Source organism: Oncorhynchus nerka, linkage group LG1 (genome assembly GCF_034236695.1).
Source record: "Oncorhynchus nerka isolate Pitt River linkage group LG1, Oner_Uvic_2.0, whole genome shotgun sequence".
NCBI classification, from domain to species: domain Eukaryota; kingdom Metazoa; phylum Chordata; class Actinopteri; order Salmoniformes; family Salmonidae; genus Oncorhynchus; species Oncorhynchus nerka.
The window spans coordinates 26,181,318-26,205,326 of NC_088396.1; the positions used below are offsets into that span (position 1 = coordinate 26,181,318).

Here is a 24,009-nt window from a genome sequence, read left to right on the forward strand (position 1 = left end):
GAAGATGTGCACCGTTAAAAGTTGATTGTATTTTATTTGTAACCTCCCGGGCGTGAGCGAACAGCGAATTCGGGTCAAAACAAAAGTGCTGAAGCACAAGCAAAGTAATGAGTAGGATTGTGTGTTTTCCCATGCTTTTCCCATGCTTTTGATAAAAGCGCTTTATCTTCCTTCCCAATGAAAACTAGATAGAAAATGCTAACATTATTTGATGGAAAACACATGTTTTATGTTTCTGGAGGATGCACCATGCTGCATTGTTGACAAAATGACGGAGCAGGTGCAGATTACTGTTGGATTTGAGAAGGGCACTCCTTCCTCCCCGTTTTTGCACGATGACGTGCCGGGTTGAGCCAACGTAAAATATCTCCCTCACTGTTGCTATGTCAACTCTTGTAATCTACCCAATAGCATGAGGTAGGCGAAAATTGCAATCTAATATGTGTGTGTGTGTGTGCGTGAGCGCGTGTGCATGCCAGCCAGAGTAAAGATTAAACAGCAGTAATTATGCCAATTAAAGACAACACTCACACACAGCAATTAGACCTGCTCTGTGTCTGACTGGGCCACCTGCAGACACACACACACACACACACACACACACACACACACACACACACACACACACACACACACACACACACTGTATCTCCCTCCCTCTCTGCATCTCACTCTGACTGGGTGTGCAGATTTTCCAGCTGTGGGTATTGATTTCCACACATGATGTTTGTCATTGTTTGTGTGTGTGTGTAGTCGGAGGGTAAGGGATCATTGTAATGTAATGTCATTACAATGGCATTACATTAGTAGGCCTACAGTATGTGAAGCCACACACACACATTATGCTTATCGTCATTAAGGCTGTAGAGCCCAGGTCACCGTGATTGGTACACTGTTATACACAGTATGTGATCTTGAACATAAAACCGTCTTGAAGGATAGAAATGAGTCATCCTTGATGGTTGCTCCACAGGAGAACCCTACCCAAGTCATCTACTGTCTAAGAAGTTAAAGGGGCTTGTGTGCTGTTTATTTGTACTCTTTTATGTATTTTATGTCTGAGGATGCTGTATCAAAGGGAGATTTTTTCCCGGGGTGGTCTTTCAGCAGTGATGACGCAGGATAAAGAAGACCAGCATCAGAAACAGAGGCAGTGGTGCAGAAATAATGGGAGATGCTGCTTTCTCTTTAAGCAAACACTTCTCGGGGCACGGGAGCGCACACACACACACACACACACACACACAAATCAGTGTATTAAAGACAAACTGGGATGAAAGAGCCTTAAGGAAAGAACAGAGAGAGATGATTGAATGGGAGAGAAAAAGCACTACTTCTCAAAATGTTTTGCTCTTTTGTCTGTCTCAGGTTGGTGTTATAAGGGAATTATGCAACATAAAGAATGTTATTTATGAATTCTTAATGGTCTAATGAGCTAGTTCAGTGCCAAATAATCCAACAGGGAACAGTCTTATGGTGGCATTTTCACTGTTTAGCATTCGATTTATGAGTTTAGAGCACTTAGAAAAGTCTATAAGGTACAGCACACAGTAGCAAATCAGCTTTTATACTATGCAGTTACTGTGTCACGTCTACTCCCGCTCCCCCGTTGTATCACCCATCAGGCAGTATTGTTTGTTTTCATGTTTAGACGCTACTCTTCTTTTTGTTCGTTCCTATTAAACTCACCGACTGCACCTGCTTCCTGACTCCCGGCGTCTTCGGTACATACTGTATCATTAACACCAGAGAGAAAAATGGAATTATGTAAACTCATTCATTCTGAAAATGAATAGAGTTGCATCCTCTTATGAGAATCATTGAGAGCCAGAAGAGGGAGACAGAAGTAATCTACAGGCAGACTGGGTGAATTGGGACCAGAGGAAACCGGAAGGCAAAGGTCAATAGGTAATTTAATAATCAATCAGCTCACAGAGAATTACAATTGATAGAATTGGAGGCAGAGCCTCCAAATAAAATGCAATGAATACAGTACATTGTGCACACACACATGCACGCCACACACATGTACGCACGCACGGACGCACGCACTCACACACACATAACACTCAAATCAATAACATTACCAACGTAGTGCATTGAGGGGTTTTGATGTATAAAAAGGTAAACCAAAGCATAAAGATCATAAAAACTCAGACAAAATGGTTATAATAGTATTCTTTACAATGGTGACTGCATACATCCCTGGTGGGCTCTATTCAAGGTAGGGGGGATTAAAAGAGGTGGTAACAGATCAATAAAATCCAGTGTTTTTTTTGTAACATGCAACAATCTATATGATCTAAATATTGTATCTTGTTTAGCTACAAATATACATGTTCTTTAACATGACCTAGAGACAATGGCAGTCAGTGCAATAAGTTAAAGACAAAGTCAATAAATTAAAATCAGATCCCAATCATCATACAGCAAACTCAACCCATTGATTGACTTTCTCCATCTTGGTCCCATTTCTAAAGCACTTGCAACCAATTAAAAAGCCTTTAATGTGATTGCTGTGAGGTAATGTGTTGCTAGGGTACTCGTACTCCACACATACATAAGGAAGATAAATTGTTGAATTCAAAATCAGGCAAGCTTTTCTAGCATTAGTTCCTGCTCAATTTACCACTTCTAAATAGTGTTACAACAGTGTGTAAACTCAATTGTTCTGCCGTGAACTGGCCATTGAAAGTAAATTACAACACAGTTTGACTTGAATGATTCTTCCGCAGCACCGGTTCAGTCTAGGTTCCAGGCAGGCTCATACGAAGGTCGGTTTGAGGTCCTCCTTGAAGTTGACCACCGGATGTGTGGAGCGGCAGAGGCTGGTGAAGCCGCCATACTCACTGTCCGAGGAGTCTGAGGAGGAGCTGTCGCTGGAGGGGTATGAGCCGTGTTGCAGGCAGGCGTCGCAGTAGGGACGATGGTAGTAGGAGTAGTCAGCCAAGCTGCTGGAGTCTGAGTCCCAGTAACCATACGAGTCCCTGCCATGGTCTCTGTCTGGCCCTCCCTCACCTCCCCCATCACCATCTGGAGGGCATTTTCGAAGGGGTGGTGGCCGGTGCTCCCGCCTTGAGCCGCGCCTCCCGCAGCTGTTTCTTATCCTATGCCACGCCTCTATGCCTTCTTCTCCATCACTGTCGTCGGGGCGGAGAAGATTAGTCTCTGTGGCGACAGGATTGAGCAGAGGTTGTGTTTTTGAGGGGTGCTTGTCTGGTTGAGAGAGCCCCGTGCCCCTCCTCCTTCCCCAACCAGGAGGCTTGGAGCCTGGGTAGTAACAGGGCGGAGGCCCCCCTCTGGGGGAATGGAACGGAGGTCTGCGTTTCCTCATTACGTAGGGGGAGATACTGGGGTAGTGGAAGAGGATAGGGTGATTGGGGGAATGAGGAGTGCAGAAGGAGAGAGGAGAGAGGACAGAGGGATTGGTCGAGGAGGGCTGAGAGGGTCTCCTGAACCCCCTGCTGTGATTTGGTGAGCGGAGGGCCGTTTCCATAACAGTGTCCACGCTCAGTTCCTGGAGTATCTCCTGCAGCTGCACACTGCTCACAAACCCTGCCTGCCTGACACCTGCCATCCACGGAGATGTGGTATCGCCATGGCAACCTGACGGTTCCGACTGAGCAGGGGCCAAACCCACCAGGGGGAGAGTGGATGAGGAAGTGACATAGTTTGACTGACAGGAGGGTGTGGTTTGTGTCCCTCCCATCTCCCCTGGTGTTCTGACTCCTGTCTTGGAAGAAACAGAGGGCTGAGGGGAGACTGGGAGGTGAGACCTTTCCGCTCCACACTGCTGCTGGGACACAGTCCCCTCAACCTTACAACCCCCTGCCTCTGTCTCCATCTCTGAACCCTGGATGTATGGGCCAAACTCTACACTGCATGGTTTAACACTCACACAATCCCCTGGGGGAAAAGAGAGGGCAGGAGGGGGAGGAGAAGAGAGATGAGGTAGAGAGAAAGGAGGAGAAGAGAGGGTAGGTTCTGCTACGTCTCTCTGTGGCAGGGGAGTTGGAAAGCAGTCGGACGGCACCACTGTGGTCTGGGTGGAGGAGGAGTGGAGGTTGGTGGTGGAAGAGTCCATTTCCTGATCCTCGGGAGAGTGGGTATTGGACATGAGGCGCAATAGCTTGTCTTTGGCGTTGTTCACCTGCTCCTGCAGACTGTCAATTACAGCATTCTTCTGCCAAATGACAACAACAAACTTTTAAATCCCCTTCAAAACAAAAAACATCAACAACAAGAGTCAGGTTAAAGGCTAACCTAAAGATTGGTGTCGGGTTAAAGGCAATAGGTGAAGTTGGTGATGAGTAGAAGGGTATTCAGAATACAAAGTAAACACGTTTAGGTATATACTGTAGTGTTGAGGGGTCACAGAGATTATTCTGAGTACAGGACCATGTAGGGACCATTTTAGTCAGTAAGGAGAGTATTTCACTACCTTTTATAACCGTTAGGGGTCGAGTGAGGGTTAAAGTAATACATAGCCTACACACTGACTACCTCATTGAGGAGCCTCTTCATAGAGTTGTTCTCTCCCAGGAGATAGTAGACTTCATCCTGGCTGTAAACAGAGTGGACACTCTTACTGGGGCTGCTGAAGTACTTCGCCATCTGGCTAAGGCTGTTTTGCTCCTCCTCAAACCGACGCCACTGGGTTAACTGGGAAGAGGGGACCAAGAGGGGTGGAAAGAGGAAAGAGGGAGGGGAGAGGAAGAAGGGGATTGTGATGGATAGTCAGATAACTGTCAGACAAATGTGCCAGTCTTTGAGCATACCCTTGAATCTCCAGGTGCGTGTGTTGCTCATTGTTCAAGTACTTCCTTTCTTTCCGTCCAGGATGCATTCCTGTATCATAGCATCAGCTCACCACCAGTTACTTACGGGGAGTCATTAACTTGTTGGCGGAGGCTGTAGCGTGTTGACTCATGGATCAATGTGTGTGTTTGTATGAGTCACACAGCCTTGTTAACACGCACACACTACGGTGAGGTATGGGAAACACTCATGTAGCCACTTGAATTGGGCCTGTCATAAATGACAGGATCTGTCTGTCTTTTTGTGATGTGTGCCAACTGTCTCTCTCACCTGAGGTACAAACAGCATACAGTTGGTGGCGAGGGTACAGATGAAGATGGCTCCAGCTACCACGCTATAGACCACGTTAGGCCAGGCCTGCAGGAACTGCGACACTGGGACTGCAACCACCGTGGAAAGGGTGACCAGGCTGACAGCGGTCATGATGGTGGGGGACTGGTTGACCGGAGGGAGGCTGACGTTGCTGGTCAGACCGGCCAGGTAGGTCCCATATAGGAGCAGGCTACCCTGGAGAGAGCGCAACACAACCACATAACGTTCATGACATGTTTACCATGACAAACCAACACAAACTCAGAGGAAACAGCTATAATGTGCTCTCATGTTTATCTGAGCCTTTCTCCCAGTTGTATGCTCTACCTTCATCATAGCGAGGAGGATAACCCACAGGTCTGAATAGAGAGAGGAGCAGGAGTCCAGCTGAGACAGAGAGTAGGACAATTCTCTCTCCACCACCTTGACCATAGCCCCAATGGACCGAGCACATTTAACCGGGTCGGTTAGACTCCAGGCGGTCAGAACCAGCAGGTCCAGCAGAATCAACAGAGCTACCAAGCCCATCAACTGGATGTCTCTGATGATCTGAAACATGCACACAGAGTTCAGTAATACACCATGCAACACACCCACTCTACTACTCACTTCAACCAGAGAGACAGTGAGAGCAGCAGCCTGCTTACCACTCTCTTGTCAGGCACGCGTTGGGTGAATACTCTGTACAGCCGCCATGTTTTCCCCAGGATGGGCCCAAATACCAGAGTGCTGCCGATACAAAACATCCAGATCCTGGCCTAGGATACACCACAATAACATCAGGACATCCCATAATATCACACGGCACGGCACCATTAGACCAATGTGTGTGTGTTCTTACCTGTAGTATAGCTCTCACTCCTCCCCCTTGTAGGTGGGTGCGTTCCTCAAAAGCGAATAGGAATCCACTGCTGTAGGTGAGGACACTCCCACACAGAGTCAGCACATTGAGGTTAGGACTAGACATCTTCACTATCCTGAGACAGAGAGAGGAACATACACAAAAGTTAGAATGTTCACGTCTGTGTATCGATTTGAGCATGTACATATGCTTTTTTTTTATATAGTTTTAGTTGTTAAATCCAATTAAATCTATTATAATCACACTTTGTAACGCAACAAAATGTGGAAAAAGTCAAGGGAGTTGAATACTTTCTGAAGGCACTTTAGTGTGTTTATGTGTATACCTGTTGTTCTTGAAGCGCAGGGTAAAGAGCAGGAAGCAGAATGCCAGCAGGATGCCACAGGAGAGAATAGTCCAGACCACTGCACAGAGCACCGGGGAGAGAGACTGCCTCTGCAGCTCCACTCCCATCTACAGTAGATGTCAATCACATTTCAATTAGAATATCTACACTAATGGGAAACACTTGAGTAAATACAGTAACTTTGTGTTTATGTGTATGTGTTGATCATGTTAAGAGTATTGTATGTGGTTCAGTTGCTATCATTTGCATTCTGGAATGATTGGAGTATGCCCAAAACCTTCTTTTTTTTTGTATCGCCTCATAAATATATTGCATACTAATTTGCAAGCCCAAGGCACAGAAACAGACAACTTTTATGAACCTTTATTAATATGAATTATATCTTTATTAAATCAACCACACAATACAAGATATAGAGAAAATATATTGTGGCACAAGCTTCTTTAACAAATAAAACTGACACAACACTCAGTGTCCTATTCTAAGAAGAGGTGATAGGTGAATGGTTAAGGTGAGGAGGTAACGTCACTGACAGGAGAGATCACCAACGGCGCTGAGTTGACCCCACCGTTATTCTTTCGGGGGTTGAAGTATGCATAGAGTCTCTCTGCGAAGATGTAACCGGTGAACGAGTAGATATGAGATCTGGAATCCACATCGTAAAAGGACACCTGCCCCCCTTCCCAGTCCACGTACACCCCCACCCTCTGGGGCTTATCGACCAATGGCAGGGGGACAGGAGGGGTCGTCAGAGCCCAGTATTCAGTCCTGTTCCTCAGGCCTACTGTCCAGTAGCCATGTTCAGGGTTTAGGGTATTTCCTCCTTTCTTGTTGACAGATTCTCTCCCCACTCCTATGTCCCACTCTGTCTTCCCCTTCACCTGCACCTCGTAGTAGAACCTCCCTGAGGAGAAGCCCTCCCTCCCCAGGACACTGATACCAGGGTAAAACCTCTCGGGGTTGTCAGGAAGGTTCAGCGCTGTATTGCCGTGGGCCACTTGTTTACCGTTGTCAGAGAGGATAAGTTTAGGGTGAGCTGTATCAGGGTCAAGCGTCACATCCACGGCACACTGCTGAGTTCTTGTAAGTTCTGTTTCACATAATCTTTTCACTTCATTCTTCAGTGTCTCCTCAAACTGGGATCCAGCTCTCCTGACAGCTCTCCTCACTGTTCCTACGTACACAACACTTTGAACTCTGATGTCGGACCAGTCCTTGGCGGGTGGAGGGGTGCACAGGAATGGGAAGCTATGGATGAGGTGGAGGTGGTCCTCAGTGAGTGAGAGCTGCTTCACCCCAGTGCTTCTCCTCTTTAGCTCTGTGATTTCCTGCTCCAGCTCTTTAATGAGCCCTTCAGCCCGACTCTCTGCTGCCTTCTGCTTCTCTTCAATCACCTCAATGAGCTCAGCCTGGCTTCTCTGAATGGAGCGCACCAGAGCAGTGAAGACCTGCAAGCTCTCCCTAATCTCTCTCTCTGCATTTATTTTGCCTGATTGTACTGTGTGTTTGATCTCCTTCACTTTCTGCAGTCGACCCTGAATCATCTGCTGCATGACATCTTCCATATTCCCCAGCTGAGCCCTCCTCTCTCTGCTTTCTTCCTCCAAAGGGACAACATTGTGTTTCTTATGTCTTTTCTCAGTGCAAACCTGACACATGTACGTCTGGTCACTTCTACAGAACAGCTCCACAATTTTGTGGTGCCGCTTACACACTCTGTGCTCTATGTTAATCACAGGCTCAATCAGATTGTGTTTCTTGAAGGTGGCCAGTATATGGTGAGGATCTAGGTGAGTCTCACAGTAAGAGGCCAGACACTCCAGGCAGGACTTCAAGGCCTTGATTTTCCTCCCAGTGCAGACGTCACAGGGCACTTCTCCAGGTTGGGCTGCTTGGGGTTGGTACTGTGTACTAGTAGCAGTAGCCCTAATTTCAACTGACCTTCTGAACTGATCGGCCATCTCAGCTATGAAAGTATTGACTTTGAGCTCAGGTCTTCTGCTGAATTTCTGCTTACACATGGGACACTGGCACGGGCTGGTGATATGCCAGTAGCCATGTATGCAGTCCTTGCAGAAGTTGTGTCCACACGGGGTGGTGATTGGGCTGGTGAACACGTCTAGACAGATGGGGCACAGGAACTGATCCTCGGACAGCAGGCTGCTGGCGGAAGCCATGTCTGGGTCTGGGAAGACATCCAAAAATAAACCACATGGGACTTCATGGAATCAGTTGGCTCTCGACCTTGGAATTTCTTTACTGGAATGTTTTGTTCTAGCTTACAGTAGACCACCGAGCTCTATGCAGTTACAGGACACCCAAATAGCTTTCTCAATACATGTAGCCAATGGTACCAATCACATGATTTTATATTTCATTCAGAAATATGCATTTATAAACATATGATGAGAAGTCTAATACAGCCCAACAGATAAAGAAATTAAAAGAGACAGTGATGACATCCTCACCTGTCAAATCAAGCCTACTGTATAACACAATACATGTAATGTAATACAATACAATAAAATAAAATATATAACTGTATTCTTCCCCTTGATTATATTTATAACTGGGCTGGGAGGGACACGTGTTGAAACTTGAATAAACAACCTAACACAACAGACAACACAGCACAAATAAAAGAACCTCCACTCACCTCTGTCTTCAGAAGAACAGCAAGTCAAAGACGATTTATTTTGTACTGGGCTGTGTAGAGAGATTTGTGAGGGGATTTTGTCATGCTAAAACACAAAGTTCTCTAGTCGAGTCTCATTTTAGAAGGTGACATTACCATGGCTTGTCCTGGTCCCTTACTGCTAAGCTGAAATGCAGCTGCTTTTAAAGGTACAGTACATGGCTGAATTAACCCTTCACATGACAGGACTCTCTCAGCTGAACCATGTATTATGGTTGCCATGTATCTAATACATTCACACTTCCTGTTCATATTATGTAGGAGTTCACAAAGCTTTTATTGTGCTGTAGCCCAGAAGATTATTTGAGGACCTGCCCAAATACCAAAGCCATTGAAAAAAGTATGCACATAAATTAGATACAGAGACATATTGGGGCAGGATTAGTAATGAGCTGCATTTTCAGTATGTCATCATACAATCGTAAAGGACATCACAATACAGTCCAGCAAATGTGATTCTAGATTTCCTGGTAAGATACAATATATACCTCTCTAAATATTCAATATAAATCACTGCATGGAATGTTCAGTTTACTTTAGAATTTAATCGATACGAGTTAAATCTCAATCTGATTGGCTCACATGAGAGATGATCAACGGTGCTGACATTTTGTCAATGCCACAAACCCCAAGGTTGAAGTACGGGTAAAGTTTCTCAGTGAAGGAACAATCGGTAAATGAGTAGATATGAGACTTGGCCTGGGCATTGTAAAAGGAGACCTCACCATTTTCATAGTCCACATAGACCCCCACCTTCTGGGGCTTCTCACTCAGGGAGAGGGGTGTAGGGTCAGTGGTGCAGGCCCTGTAGACATTCCCTTTCCCCTGCTGGATAGTCCAGAGTCCATTCTCAGGCTTTGCTGCATAAATCGTTCTTTTAATGGACTCTCTGGCCACTCCTACACTCCAGAGAGTATTTCCCTTCACCTGCACCTCGTAGTAGAATCTTCCTGAGGAGTAGCCTTCCTTTCCCAGGATGCTGGCAATATAGAAGAACCTCTCTGGATTGCCAGGGTAGTTTTGTCGTCTACCGGGATGTCTAAGTTGTTTCACATCTTCAGAGAGAGTGAGATTGGGATGAGCTGTATCAGGGTCCAGAGTTACATCCACTGACCACTGCTGAATAACCTTGAGCTCAGCCTCACACAACCTCTTCAATTCACTCTTCAGTGCGTCTTCAAACTGAGAGCCAGCTCTCTTCACAGCTTTCCTCACCATGCCGACATTCTCAATACTCTGAATCCTGATCTCAGACCAGTCCTTGGTGGGTGGAGAGGTGCACAGGGATGGTGAGCTCTGGAGGAGTTTTAGGTCAGTGATTTCCTGCTCCAGCTCTTTAATGAGCCCTTCAGCCAGCCTTTTAGTTTCCTTTTGCTTTTCCGAAATCACCTCAATGAGTTCAGCCTGGCTTCTTTCAATGGAGCGCATTAAAGCTCTAAAGATCTGACAACTGTTCTCTACCTCTTGCTCTGCATTTATTCCGCTAGATTGTAGACTATTTCTGATCTCAATAACCTTCTGCTGTCTGCCCTGAATCATCTGCTGCACTTCAGCCTTTCCTAACTGTACATTATTCTTTCTGGTTTCCACTTCAAGAGGGAGAGTGTTGTGGGTATTGTAGTCGGTCTTGAACTCCAGACATCTCCCATGCCTCTCACACATATGTTCTTCAGGATTCTCTACATGCTGTTGTCTCCTCAAGGTTGTGACTCTCTGATTGAGCTCCAGGGGAGTCTCACAGTAAGAGGCCTCAAAAGAAGAATTCACAGCCTTGACCTCCCTCCCAACACAGATATCATGGGACACCTCTCTAGGATGGTCCAGGCATTGGTCCTGGGGGCTTGTGTTATTTACCACAAATGGATTCCAGAACTCATCAACCATTTTAGATAATTGAGTATTGACTTGTAGCTCAGATATGTTAGGGAATTTCTCCTTGCACTGTGGACACTGGCACAGGACATTGTTTTTCCAGTATTCTCTGATACAATCCATGCAGAAGTTGTGCCCACATGGGGTTGTGACTGGTTTCTTGAGCACCTCCTCACAGATACTGCATATTAACTGCATTTCAGACTGTGGATTGTTAGCTGATGCCATGCCTGGGAACAAACAGAAAGTGAAATCAACTTTCCTGAATGAATCAACAATCTGTGTTATCTTGGCATTCACACCAGAATTATGCTTATGTATTTATTATGCTTATGTATGCTTATGTATGTTCAATTCTTTTCAATTCTTGAATGCTATCGTTTCTAAACATACTCTTTTACAAAAATAAACGTCAAACACACTACATAGAAGAGAAGCTACAATAAAATACAAAAATTCAAAGATTTTCTCTATCTCTTCTTACCTGAGATGATGTGTGTTGTTGAATTATCTTTTTTTCCCTCTTGAATCCCAAAGTAAGAGTGAGTTCAGGGGACTGGCAAGTGTTCAGAAAAATGTATAAGGAGAAAGTGTCTTCAGGTCCTCAACATTCAGCTCTGCTGTTTAGTTTCATTTCATCAACAGGCTCCTCCCAACACCATATTGAAAGACTTTGAGCTTTCTTCTCCATCTCTTAAAGGAGCAGATCTTCCTACACTGAGTGTACAAGACATTAAGAACATTCTGTTGGATTCTAGCTTGAAATATACTTATTCATGTTACCATACTAGAACTTATTGATGACTTTACACGTGTAAGGAATGTGTATGTTAGGGGTCAAGGAAGGGTGAAGAGGAACTAGGTATGTGGAAAGTTACTGAGTGATGTGGAAAGTTACTGAGTGAGAAAAGGGGAAGTGCATAAAGTTCATATTCTGTTCGTATATGTTACTGTTGAATATGAATGTTCCTAAGGAGGGAGGCAAAGAGCAACAGTCATTAAACATGTCTGTTTAATCCTTCGTTATTACCTGCATAGTGTATGGAGAAATTGGCATGCTTGTGTACTATTACGATAGATTGTAGAAAAGTAGTCCATGTAGAAGAACAAAGGCAGGAAGTGCATTCGGTGGAGAATAGGAGGTATCCGAGGATATCTGTGCTTCAAGATGAAACATTGTCAGTGAGAGGGAATGTGGATGGTGATAGAAGGTTGCCTGTAGCCTCATCCATGGTTGGAAAAGCAAAAGGATATTAGAACGTTGTTTTAAAGTGATTTGTGTGTATTAGCAGTAACAATAAGGAGAGGTGTTGGTTTGGAGGTGTTGGTCTTACTGGGGCGGGGAACCGTGACAGATTATGTTGAAATAGGAGGACAACTGAGTAAATTTGGTAACGTGTGTTGTCAACAACAGTGATATTTGAGGCGTGACACTGGTATAAGGCATTAGGTCTCCTGTATTCTCCAGTAGTAAATTGTCAGATGCTTCAGTATCGTTTTTTAAAACAAGGTATCAGGTTCGGTGTCCAAATTATTAAGCACCTATACTGTAAGTATTCTCCGGGAAGTGGGTATCACTACCTGGAAAAATAGTTTAAATTGTTGTGTATTAGAGCCGTGGGTGAGGAAATCTAAACACCCTAGACACCGTCGGGAGAAGCGTCTGTTACATCTGCTCCTGCCATGCCCTCTACTGCTCATCCTGTGTCTCCTTGACCTGCCGCCACTCCCCCAGTGCTCTCTCCCTCTCCTTCTCCCTCTCCCTCTCCCTCTGTGTGTGTGATTGTGTGGGAGGAGACAGGTGTGCTGGCGTCAGAGCAGATCCCCACCAGCTGCAACCTGTTCCATAATCAAGACCTCTACAAATACTCAGTCCTGCCACTTCCACTGCCAGATCGTAATTTCTGCTCAGCCAGTCTACGTTTGTAGCTGTTTGTCACTATTTAGATCCTGTTATCCTGTTGTGCCTGTTTTCCTTGCCTGACACGGTTTTCCGCTCTGCTACAGTTCTGCCCGCTCTGACTCAGGTTCCTGTCTCCAATCTTCATGTCTCCTCATCCTGCTACTCTACCCTGGATTACCCACTCTACTGCTCCCCTGGATTCCCCTCAGGACCTGCTTACCCTGTCCCAACACCTCTCGCTCCAGCCTCAGCCTCCACACCTGGTTTCCTGCAACCCGCCCGAGCTTCCCCTGGCCTGCACTCCATCTTCCCCCTGTGTTTCAATAAATATCTTGGTTACTTGATCCTAGTCTCCTCATCTGAGTCTGCTCTTGGGTTTCCCTGTTCCACTCCGCATAACAGCGTCAGAATAATAACTATTGAAATGGCGACCGACGGCCCCGATCCTCCCTTTAAAGGGGGGGCTAGCGGAAAAAAAGTTTAACAAAGCCATAGAGGAGCTGAAAGAGACGCATGAGCAATCTACCAATTTGGCTTGAATATGGGGCATTTTTTGCCAAATTTATCAAATTGGTCAGCTTCCCCGTTGACGGAAAATTTAAATCTAATAAAGAATTCTGAGATGCTATTGTGAGTTGGCACAATGACATAAAATACAAAATAAAAATCTCAATAAACTGGCGTTTTGATGTTAGCGTTCTATCAACAGAAAAGCAAAACCGATAGAAACAAAACTAGCAGATGTACTCAGCATCAAAAGGACTGGGTACATGAGTACATTGATAGGATGGAAGATGTATTGGGCAGTAATCTGGCACTAGCAGATCATTTGAAGATGCGGGAATATGTACCTCCGCTTTGCTGGCAGGGTTGAAACCCACCATCAAAACGGCTATTGCAGGGTAAGTGCGACTGCGCAGACATTTTATTCACTGACTAGTGAGCAACAACAAGCACTCCTGAAAGCGGCCGGAGTTGGGAGTAACGCATAGGTTTATTTGGCCTCTGTGAGGTCCTCAAATTGGCTAAATGTATGGCGGAAAACCATTATGTTCAGTGGATTAACAGGGACAGAATCTAAAACTATGCAATTACTACCCATGTTGTGTACAATGGGTCCAGTAACAATACCGGGCTCAGTCTTTATGGTAGCTGGGGTAGAACCGATTTTGGGTTTGGATAATCTTTGAAAAATGCAAGGGCAATGGACTATAAAAGATAACAAATTACAATTGGCACGGCCAAACAGTCCTCGCAAGCTCAGAAAAACATTGGGGTTTTAATTTCGTGAGACACTTAATTCCATCTTATTCTGAAATAGCTTTACAGAATTGACAAAAGGGAGGAGGGGTCCTCACGAGAAATTAGAGTGTCGTTAATATTGGAAACAATTGTAATTGTAGAGTTTAAAAAAAAGCAATTGTGTTAAGCGCCAGCATTGGGGTTACCAAATCTAAAATGACCTTTTAAATGTTAGTTCATGAGCAAGAAGGGCATTGCAGTGAGATGGTTACGCAAAATCATGGGGTAAAAGAGAGACCAGTCATGTACTGAAGTAAATTGTTAGACTCGGTGGCGAGTACATTAGAAACGTACTGAAAAACCCAATGCAAACCTGGTACACAGAATGTTTGAACATTATATATATTATATAATTCGTCTGAAATACAGGGAAAGAACAGACTCACTTAATGACCTCTGTTCTGACTTTCTGGTGAGGCGTGATCACCCTGAGATTTAAGTACAGTATAATATGTAAATGCTGGTAAATATGAAGAAGTGTATTTGCTGTTGTTTTGTTTGTTTTGTTTTTGTCTTTGCTTCAACACAAATCTCACCAGATTGAGTCTGCTGTATGGTCAGGAATTCTCTCTAAAGGTTACCCCACTAACTCCCTGACCCTGTAACTCTGCGGTGAGATCGCCAAGATGATAGGGGAGTAATAAGCCAGTGTGTTGTTAACAACAGTGTGTTGTTGTTCTCATTGACATTTGTCTTAGACATTTGTATTAAGGATATTTGGAATGTAATAATTAGTCATGCAGTGAATAGTTTGTCTGGATTTCCTGAATGAGAAATGCCCTAAACTGTTGTTTTGGTCTGTCCTCTCTCAAGGTTATGGCAATAGCGACCCCAGACCGTATCTAGATGCATGGAAGGGATTATTCGACCGAGAACAGTGTGAGCCTTACCCCCTCTAACCGGCAGAAGAAATTGCGACAATGGTGTTCACTATGACCCTGTCCTCCACCACTTCTACCTGAGACATGAGTCCGAGCCAGCAAACGGTGTACAGCATCCAGTCGAAGCTATCAATGCCTTTTCTCTCTGGAGCGCAGCATGAGTCCTGAGACCATCCACGTGGAGTGAGCATGGAGAGAGATCATGTCAAAACTTATCTCATGTTGCTGGTTGGAAAATGGACAAGACAGAAATGGACAATACAGAAATGGACCGTAAAGGTTGGTGGTGAGAAATTTGTGTGCTTTGTCTGCTTGGGAAAATCAGATTATTCCCCAGATATTGAAATCGGGGACATTATCAAGGGCCATCCACTTTGACAGGCATGAGTTACATGTGTGCCATTGGGAGGATGAACTGTAAAGCTATCCAAAGAAGAAAATGAAGAGACGCCAGACGAATGAGAGCCGGGATGGAGGGGAGTGATCACTGTTCCAGATGAGGGACTGTTGGAAACTGACTAATTGACTTGAGCACGTTTTAGTATGTTTATAACTATATAAGTGGCATAGCAGTAGTGATCAACGTGTTATGGGTTAGATGGATTGATCTATGTGCAAATGTATTTGTGGCCGGAGGAAAGTACAAAGGGGGCCTGTCTCTGAGACAGAATGTTTCCATACGGGTGAGATAGGAGTCATATGATAGAGCTAATACTATAGATTGTGAACTATTGCTTTTAACAGGTCTTATAGCTTCCCTGTTTTAAATTATTGTATTCTCTCTATGTTTTGCATCATGATATTCACTTGAGTATGAATGGGTTGCTTATTCTCAAATAACTCTTTGTGTATGAGTCCGGAAAACTTACAGTGGACTGAGGCTAGGTGCAAGAATGTATACTCCCTACTGATAAGAAGACCGGGAGATGTGTGAGGAGTTCAGGACTCGGGATGGGACGAACACCACCTGCCTAGCCACAGAGATTCATTGTAGATACTAGACTCAGGAGGGGGAAGAGTTTGTATTAGTATTATATTAGTCGACTGCACATAGCACGCAAATAGAGGGCGAAGTGAGGATGACATCGCGTGGGAACACCTCCTGAAAACCTGCAGCCTGACGGTGAAAGTCTGCCTATAAGCATGAGGAGGTGTATAGAGCCTTCATTTTTGTGGACGCCAGCAGAATAGTATCCCAAAGGTCTAGAGTCAGGCTAAGGGAGAGTGGAAATCATCATGTTATCAAACTTTGGTTATTGCCATAAATTATTATGCATATCTTAACGCATTACTAATACTTGTCATATTTTGTGTTTTCTTGTTCATTTCAAGACTTTTGCTATAACTCTCTTAGGAACCCGAAGGAGGAAGAGAAAGTCACAAGCTCCAGCTGAAATTCATTATCAGTTGTACAACAGGAAGGGTAATGGCAGATAGGGGGGTGGGGGGTAAGAGTGTGTATAGTGTGATTATAAGTTTGAGACCAGGGCCTTAAGCCATGGAGGAATATTACATAGTCAGAGGCCATAAGTCTTGGAGGTGTAAACATACAAATCCATTGAGAATATTAATCATGTTTTCTCTTCTGTTCATTTATAAGTCATTTCAAAGTTTATATCCTTTTGAACAGTATGGAGCTACTATTCAAAAAAGAGGGACTGATATTGATTACATGTACAAGGAATATGTATGTTCGGGGTCAAGGAAGGGTGAAGAGGAACTAGGTGTGTGGAAAGTTACTGATTGATACGAGAGATTACGTGGTAGCTTACTCTAGCGTAACTGCGTGGTCTAGAATGGACTACAATTGCAGGCCGCAGGTAGAAAATAGCAGGCCGCAGGTAGAAAATAGCAGGCCGCAGGTAGAAAATAGCAGGCCGCAGGTAGAAAATAGCAGGCCCGGGATAAGAACGTGTTTTAAGGACATGTTCAACCCGATGAATAGTAAGTATTGTTCCTAGAGGTAATGGATATGCTTCTGGTGGCAGGAAATGTTATTTTGTTGAAAACAAATAGTTTAGGTTTATTTAAAAAAAAAAATGTTTTACCTTTATTTAACTAGGCAAGTCAGTTAAGAAGAAATTATTATTTACAATGACGGCCTACCCCGGCCAAACCCTCTCGTAACCGGGACGAAGCTGGGCCAATTGTGCGCCGCCCTATGAGACTCCCAGTCACGGATTTAGACCGTTGTGCCACTCGGTCCCCCCAAGTTGATAAAGGATGCCAGGCTACGGAAGCTTCTGCAACGAGCCATCTGTCTTTAAAAACAATGGCTCGTTGCGGGACGATGCAAAACCTGACCCTGAACCTGCGTGCATGTGTGTGCATGTTTACTTTACCGTGCTGAGGGTACATAGTCTCTGCAGTATCTCCAGGTCCTCCTGTGTATTGACTCCAGGGTGGATGAGGCAGAGTCCGTAGTCACAGTGAGAGCTGCAGTTCAACTCTGGCTCCATGGCTGGACCCATACCGTCAGACCTCACACACACATCCTGAAGAATAAGATACAGTTGTCATGAACTCTCAGCACACTACAATACTACCTACAGATACTTATACATACACTGAGGGGAGAAATACAGACATATCTTTAATACCACGCTTACATGTGTATTATTACACACAAACTCTCTTTCTCCATTCCCATTCTCCCACCAACACCACATTGTTTCAATATACAGGAATGCAGAAGTCTAGATAGAACAACTATACCCAAGTCTCTCCTATTCACTCCACAGAGCACAGGATCACTGCTCAGCACTCACCACAGGGTGGCGCCATTATGAATATTCCCAGTGAACAGAAGTGGTTTTAGCAGGGGCCTGTGACACTGCTCATGAAAAACAGACAGTGAACTTGGAGTGGGGAAAATATAAAAACATAAGATTCATATATCAGTGTGACAGAAAAATGACACAACTATTCCAGTCTCGTGACTAAGGTTAACAAGGGCAGATTGGACAAACAATTCCCACAGAAACTGCAAGAAAGCTACAGGGAAAGACAATGCTTAGAAGGCTACAGCGAGGTCTGACCAAACCCAAAAGAGCGCAGGATCTGGCCAATTTGAGAGGAAGCTTGCAAGCTTCTGCTTGTCCTCAGTCTCCACAAGACAGCACAGAGCTGAACAACACAATACATGACCACACTTTAGACCAAATCATCTAGATTTTGTGTGTGTGTGTGTGTGTGTGTGTGTGTGTGTGTGTGTGTGTGTGTGTGTGTGTGTGTGTGTGTGTGTGTGTGTGCGTGTGTGTGGGTGGGTTGGTTGGTTCTTCTATGCTTGTGGGAACCTAAAATCCCCCAAGTCCCCACAAAGGTAGTAAAACAAGAAAAAGTCTTCCTCCATGAGGACAAAGAATATTTTAAGTTTAGGGTTATAATTAGGGTTAGGGTAAGAGGTTAGGTTTACAGTTAGGGTTATTATTAAAGTTAGGGAGTATATTGAGTGTATTTATTGTGTACTAATTTCACGGTAATATCATAATGTTCTTTGTTTTTTTTGTGTTTTTTTTCATACAGGTTTTTCTCATTGAGATGAGAACATCTATTTTCCAAGAGAGACCTGGTCCAATAGCAGCTGGGGGAACGTTTTAGACAAAACAACTTACATACACTAACACAACATTAAGCAAAACTTGAAACACACATACAGTACAACAAAAACATTTTACGTAAAAAACACTAAAGTCTTGACTAAAAACAGCTGTCCTAAAGACAATTACAATCTTCTATGATATATACATCGATCAAGTGTTTAAACTCCACCAACAAAACTAGATCATCAAATTTTAAAATGTTCAAGAGAGAATTCCAGGACCAAGGAGCTAAGTAACTTAAACTAAAACTTTTGGTACTGTTAGAAGAAAATGAGAATGGGACCGTAACTGATATTTATTTACCGACCTGACTAAAAAATAACAGAGATAAATCAGTGTATACCAGTGTTTAAGCCTAAGCAAAGTCAATGACGACCAGCCAACAGCGCTGTAGAGATCACAATGATGTGTTAGATGATTTTGATTTGTAATGAACCTGACTGCATGATACACTGAATCAAGTGCTCTCAGGGTAGTGGTTGAGGCCTGCATATATATAACATCACTACAATCTAAAAGCGCCAGTAATGTACATCGTACCAGCTCCTTCCCGGCCTCCAAAGAAAAACAAGCCTTACGCCGGTAATTAAAACCTATTCTCAGCTTGAGCTTCCTTATCAAGTTCTCTACATGCACAGTGAAGCTCAGCTAACCATCAACCCACACACCCAACTATTTGTACACTTTAACTTGCTCTATAGTATGTCCAGTCAATGTAGCAATGACATGATTAGTAACGTGCCTGGCATTTGAAAAAGCTAAAGATAAACTACTACCACTTGAATAAAGAACAGTATCATCTGCATAAAAATGAACATCTACTGTTTCAATAAGATCCCCAATGTTGTTGATATACAAAATGAACAAGAGTGGGCCCAAAATAGAACCTTGCGGAACATCTGAGCACTCTATAGACTCAGATTTACAACCATCCGCCATTACACATTGTGAACGATTTGATAGGTAATTTATAAACCAATCTAGAGCATGACCAGTAATTCCACAACATTTTAACCTTTGCACTAACACAGCATGGTCCACAGTGTCAAAAGCCTTCAACAAATCAATAAAGACAGACACACAATGTAACTTCTTATCAAGAGCACAGTGGATGTCATTTAAAACCTTCAATGTTGCTGATTGCATTCCATTTAAGATGTTGTTTTTTGGAAGTAGGCCTTTAGCTGCCTACTAACTAAGGACTCCAGTACCTTAGACAGTACAGATCATTTTGATATGGGCCGATAGTTGTCAAGTAGCGAAGGGTCTCCACCTTTCAGGAGAGGCAGTACAAAAGCAGATTTCCATAACTTGGGAATTTCCTGAACATCAAGCGTAAGGTTAAAAATACATGTTAAGGGGGAGCAATAATGTCTGCAGCTAGGTGTAGGAAGCGAGGTCTAGATCATCAGGGCCAGAGGATTTTTTCCCCATCAATTTCTTTCAGGGCTTTACACACTTCTGAAACAGAGAAGGTTGAAAAGAAGAACCTGGTGAAGGAGTGCACAGGGGTGTCAGGTAAATTCATAGGGGGCTCAATTATACCTTTGACCTTTTCCAATAAACTGCCTGCATCTAAATAAAAAGCTGATTCAAGGCTTTCAGAATGAAGGTTCTCTCAGTTACAATCTGTGTCTACCAACAATTGTTTGGGAAGCTGTGTATCTTTTTTGCACTCCAAACCTTTCACTACTTGCCCTATTTTGGGTGGATTATTTAAATTAGGTGAAGTAGATTTCAAGCAGTGGTCTGCTTTCAATTTACGGATCATAGCCACACCCATATTTCGAAGACGTTTTAACAGCCATCCAATCATCTGCCAAACCAGTCCCTCTTGCTTTAGCCCACATAGCATTTTGTTCCCTTATGATTTTTGTAAGTTCCTTAGTAAACCAAGGGTTCTCTCTGCCCTTAATCCTGATTTGTAAAGGGGCATGCCTATTGCATACATCCTGGAATGCGTTGTGGAAGTAAGAAAAGGCTAGTTCAACATCAGGGATTAATTCCATTATATTCCATTCAATGCTAGATACATCATGTAAAAAACCTTGAATATCAAACCTCTTCCAGTTTCTTTTCGTAATGACACGGTGAGATTTCTTAGGATTTTTACCATCTCTCACACAGGCAATAGCACAGTGATCACTTATGTCATTTGCAAAAATACCAGAAGCATTAAAATGATGAGGAGTATTGGTTAAGATCAAATCAATCAAAGAGGATTTCAGAGGATATTTTATATTCAACATAGTTACACTGTTGACAATCTGAGTGAGATTATAGGTATTGCATAGAATGTTGAGTTGATCAGAGCTTTTGTGACCTGCCTGGAAACCACAAATGTTAATGACCTTGACAGGTAATTACAGGGTAAGTCAGTGGTTCTGCATATAAATGAGCTGTCTAGTCCCTGACAAATAAACAACAAATACATTCATAAATCACAATGTACAGCACCTAGAAGCACTATAGGTTTATATTGGGCATTTTTAAGAGGTTGCATCTGGGTTGCATTGCCTGGCTACCCAAACTCCTTGCTACGGTCACCGCTACGCAACAGACACACGTCCGTTAGTTTCTTCTCCACAATAAGTCTGGATCTGAGTACTAGAATGAAAATCCATTTTAGACCGTCTGATCGGTCCCATAAACCTGTGGGTTGGGCCGAGCCAGAAACACGTGGGTAAAGCGGTGTTTTTTGAAAATGTGTCATTGGCTTTGATACTCTGATTGGTTAGAGATGATCCAATCGTTTTGTACAACACCCCTCATTTTGACCTCACCACAAATGACTTCAATGATGGCAGTCTCAGACTGAAGTATGTAGCGAACGATAGAGCAGTGGAAAAGTTCTGTTTGAGTCGTTAGGCAATGAGTTGCACTGACATGTCGCTGATATAATTATGTACAATCGACCATGACATCATACAATGTTTCGATCTGTCTTCTACGTTACCATTTTAACAACCACACTGACTCATGAGCTACATGTATATGTACGTCTATCTGTCTGTCATATTTTGTGTATAGAGAGCTTACGTGTGTGTGTGTGCGTGCGTGCGTGCGTGTGTGTCACACCATGTCACTGTCTGTGGGTTGACTAAGATATGCCCAGGGCTGTAACCATCTCACAGTATCAGAAGTCGCAGGCTGATGACAGAGCACTTTCACTACGGTGTGCCTTTGATTGGTCTTAATCCTAGGTCTTTGTTTTTCAATCTCAGTGGTTAAATAAGTTATTGAGTAGAACAAGAATGATCAGCATTTAGATGCTTCCTCGCTAGTCAACAACTCTGAGAAGCTACCAGTTTAAGACACAAGTTACTATAATGCTACTGAAGCCTGCAGGCCTACAAACACCCATACCTTATATCAAACAGCATATGTATCTTTTCAGGAGAAAATCTTCAGTAATAGCTATTTAATTAAGTTGGACGTAGGCCTGTTAGGATGACACAAGTTGTAATTGTCTTGTCAAAATGAACAATGACTTCTTCCGTTTCTTTTCTGGGGGTCTGGGAAATGTCTGTAGTTTCCTTCCTCGTATCCTTTCGTAATTGTCCCAGTTTAGATCCCAGCTTCATGGATTCCTGCAGGCTCAACCAGACTAGAAAGGCTTTTACACAGTTTTTTAAAAATCCTCTCCACCGGTTTCAATCACATTGAAACGTGTGCCAACAAAGGTCAGTCAACACTTAGCCACAGTGCATGATGGTTATAATGTGTGTTTGTCTCTACATGTGTCCTCTAAACTCATGTGGCCTTAACCACAAGTCATTCCTGAGCTACCTGTGCCCTTAGGCGGAGAAGACAACTTTACTGTAAAAGCTTATAGTTAGCCTATTTTCTGACAACTTTCACTTGTGGCCTCACTATCTACTCCGTTCACCTGAGAGATTATGTGGTATCAAGATCAGTCAGGGACCAATTACCAGTAGGACTGCCATGGATAGGTGTAACCCTGTGGCTTTGACCCTCCTGTTGTCCACCCAGTACCACATTGAATTGTTTTGGATCCATTCATTGTCCCTGTCAGTTTGCCTGGCCCAATCCCCTCTTTCCCTTTTAAGATTAGAGGGGTGGTGTGGGGAGCAACGGGTGAACTGCAAGCGGTCAGCAAGGCTGAACAAAGCACGACCAGTGTTCTGCAGGAGCAATATTGAAACATTCCACCTCACACTGTAATCCGTTTAGCAATTTATTCTAAGATACTCAAATCAAGTGTAAGAATGCAGTTATTGGCATAGCTTGCCCTTGCCTCAAGCCAGTGGCTAGACATAGTATACTAGCCACATGGTTCACACTCCATATGAGGCTCTTAAGAACTATCCCTATAACTTCCTCTTCTATGAGATTTTTGCCCGTCATTGGTTTATAACTTTCCTTCTTGACATGCATGTGCAGAGTGAGTTACCTCACTCTAGCTTGTTTCTGCTTGGAGATATTGAATGTGTTACAGCTGTCTTGTGTTACATTCATCCCTTGTCTCCCCTATTAAACTTTAAATAAAAGCCTAAATGTGTTGTAGTTTAAACTGCTTGAACATCAGCATGTTTTCAAACTGACTGCTTTGTCTTTCTTGCCAAAACATATTTAAAGCTCAACTAAAAACAATGAATCAAAAGATCAAATTGAACTTGACTATAACCTACAGGGTTCAAGTCCTAACTTTCACTCTCAAAGGCCTGCTAACTCAATGAATGGCCGTGTCTACTTTATTTCACATGCACTGGTTTATCATAGGTTATCATGAAAAACATTTTAAATCACTTTTAATTTTCAAAATATGTCATTTAACGCACATCTTAATCAATCGTTATTGTATTAACACATCTGTGTCGGTATTTTGAAATAGCAATAACACGATCCTCATAAATAGCATCCTCAGAATAGCAGCTAATTTCGGCGTTAAAGGGCTATGATTCCTCCTCACGATAATACCGCATCAATCATATGAACAGAGGTATCTGAGAAGCGACGAAACACAGCAGCAGACCAACCTGACGGATTCCCTAAATAACCGGTGAGGGATGTCAGAGGGGTGCGTGGAGAGTCCCTCCGCCTAGCCGCTGTCCTCGCACCATCGCTGGAGTCTCACGAAGTGAAACAAACTGTCCCGGAAAGTTAACTCCACTACTGGGACCAAGAGTAAAACCATTCCAAAAATCCAACCAGAAGAAAAATAATCATTTTTATGACAACTGAGAACTCTCCAAAGTATGCCTATCCCAAAATGTTGCCTGGTGTCAGGGAGAAAAAGTATAGTCTGCAACAAGTTTTCATGAGCAGGGTAGATAGAGTGGGAGATTGAGGGAAATGTGTGTGTGTGTGTGTGTGTTTCGCTGTAATTAATTAGCGGGTAGCCAGCTGCGGAAGTTTCAGGCTTTTGTTTTCACGTGCACAAATACAGTGAAAT

General features: G+C 43.5%; 2 protein-coding genes and 1 long non-coding RNA gene across 3 annotated transcripts; 1 reads left to right on the forward strand and 2 right to left on the reverse strand.

Moving 5' to 3' along the window:
* Nucleotides 1–1,896: 1,896 nt before the first annotated feature.
* On the reverse strand, nt 1,897–23,898 carry gpr156 (G protein-coupled receptor 156). Its single transcript, XM_029657910.2, has 9 exons — nt 23,594–23,898; nt 17,334–17,486; nt 6,318–6,445; nt 5,972–6,107; nt 5,778–5,888; nt 5,458–5,679; nt 5,089–5,325; nt 4,504–4,662; nt 1,897–4,183 (listed from the first exon to the last, which is right to left on the reverse strand). Exons 2-9 carry the CDS (start codon nt 17,460–17,462, stop codon nt 2,765–2,767), a joined length of 2,541 nt encoding a protein of 846 aa, XP_029513770.2. The 5' UTR covers nt 17,463–17,486; nt 23,594–23,898; the 3' UTR covers nt 1,897–2,764.
* On the reverse strand, nt 6,687–11,631 carry LOC115128240 (zinc-binding protein A33-like). The gene is made up of 3 exons (XM_029657922.2): nt 11,390–11,631; nt 8,995–11,135; nt 6,687–8,523 (listed from the first exon to the last, which is right to left on the reverse strand). Exon 3 carries the CDS (start codon nt 8,513–8,515, stop codon nt 6,845–6,847), a length of 1,671 nt encoding a protein of 556 aa, XP_029513782.1. The 5' UTR covers nt 8,516–8,523; nt 8,995–11,135; nt 11,390–11,631; the 3' UTR covers nt 6,687–6,844.
* On the forward strand, nt 11,386–16,275 carry LOC115128248 (uncharacterized). The gene is made up of 2 exons (XR_010463781.1): nt 11,386–13,710; nt 14,924–16,275. It is a non-coding gene; the product is annotated as an uncharacterized LOC115128248 (long non-coding RNA).
* Nucleotides 23,899–24,009: the final 111 nt, after the last annotated feature.

Coding starts and splice junctions, on each gene's coding strand:
- gpr156 (XM_029657910.2), bottom strand. CDS start 17,462: ATGGGTCCAGCCATGGAGCCAGAGTTGAACTGCAGCTCTCACTGTGAC. Junction 5,326..5,457: donor TCCTCCTCGCTATGATGAAG/GTAGAGCATACA, acceptor CGCTCTCTCCAG/GGTAGCCTGCTCCTATATGG. Junction 4,184..4,503: donor TGAAGAGGCTCCTCAATGAG/GTAGTCAGTGTG, acceptor GTCATTTGGCAG/AAGAATGCTGTAATTGACAG.
- LOC115128240 (XM_029657922.2), bottom strand. CDS start 8,515: ATGGCTTCCGCCAGCAGCCTGCTGTCCGAGGATCAGTTCCTGTGCCCC.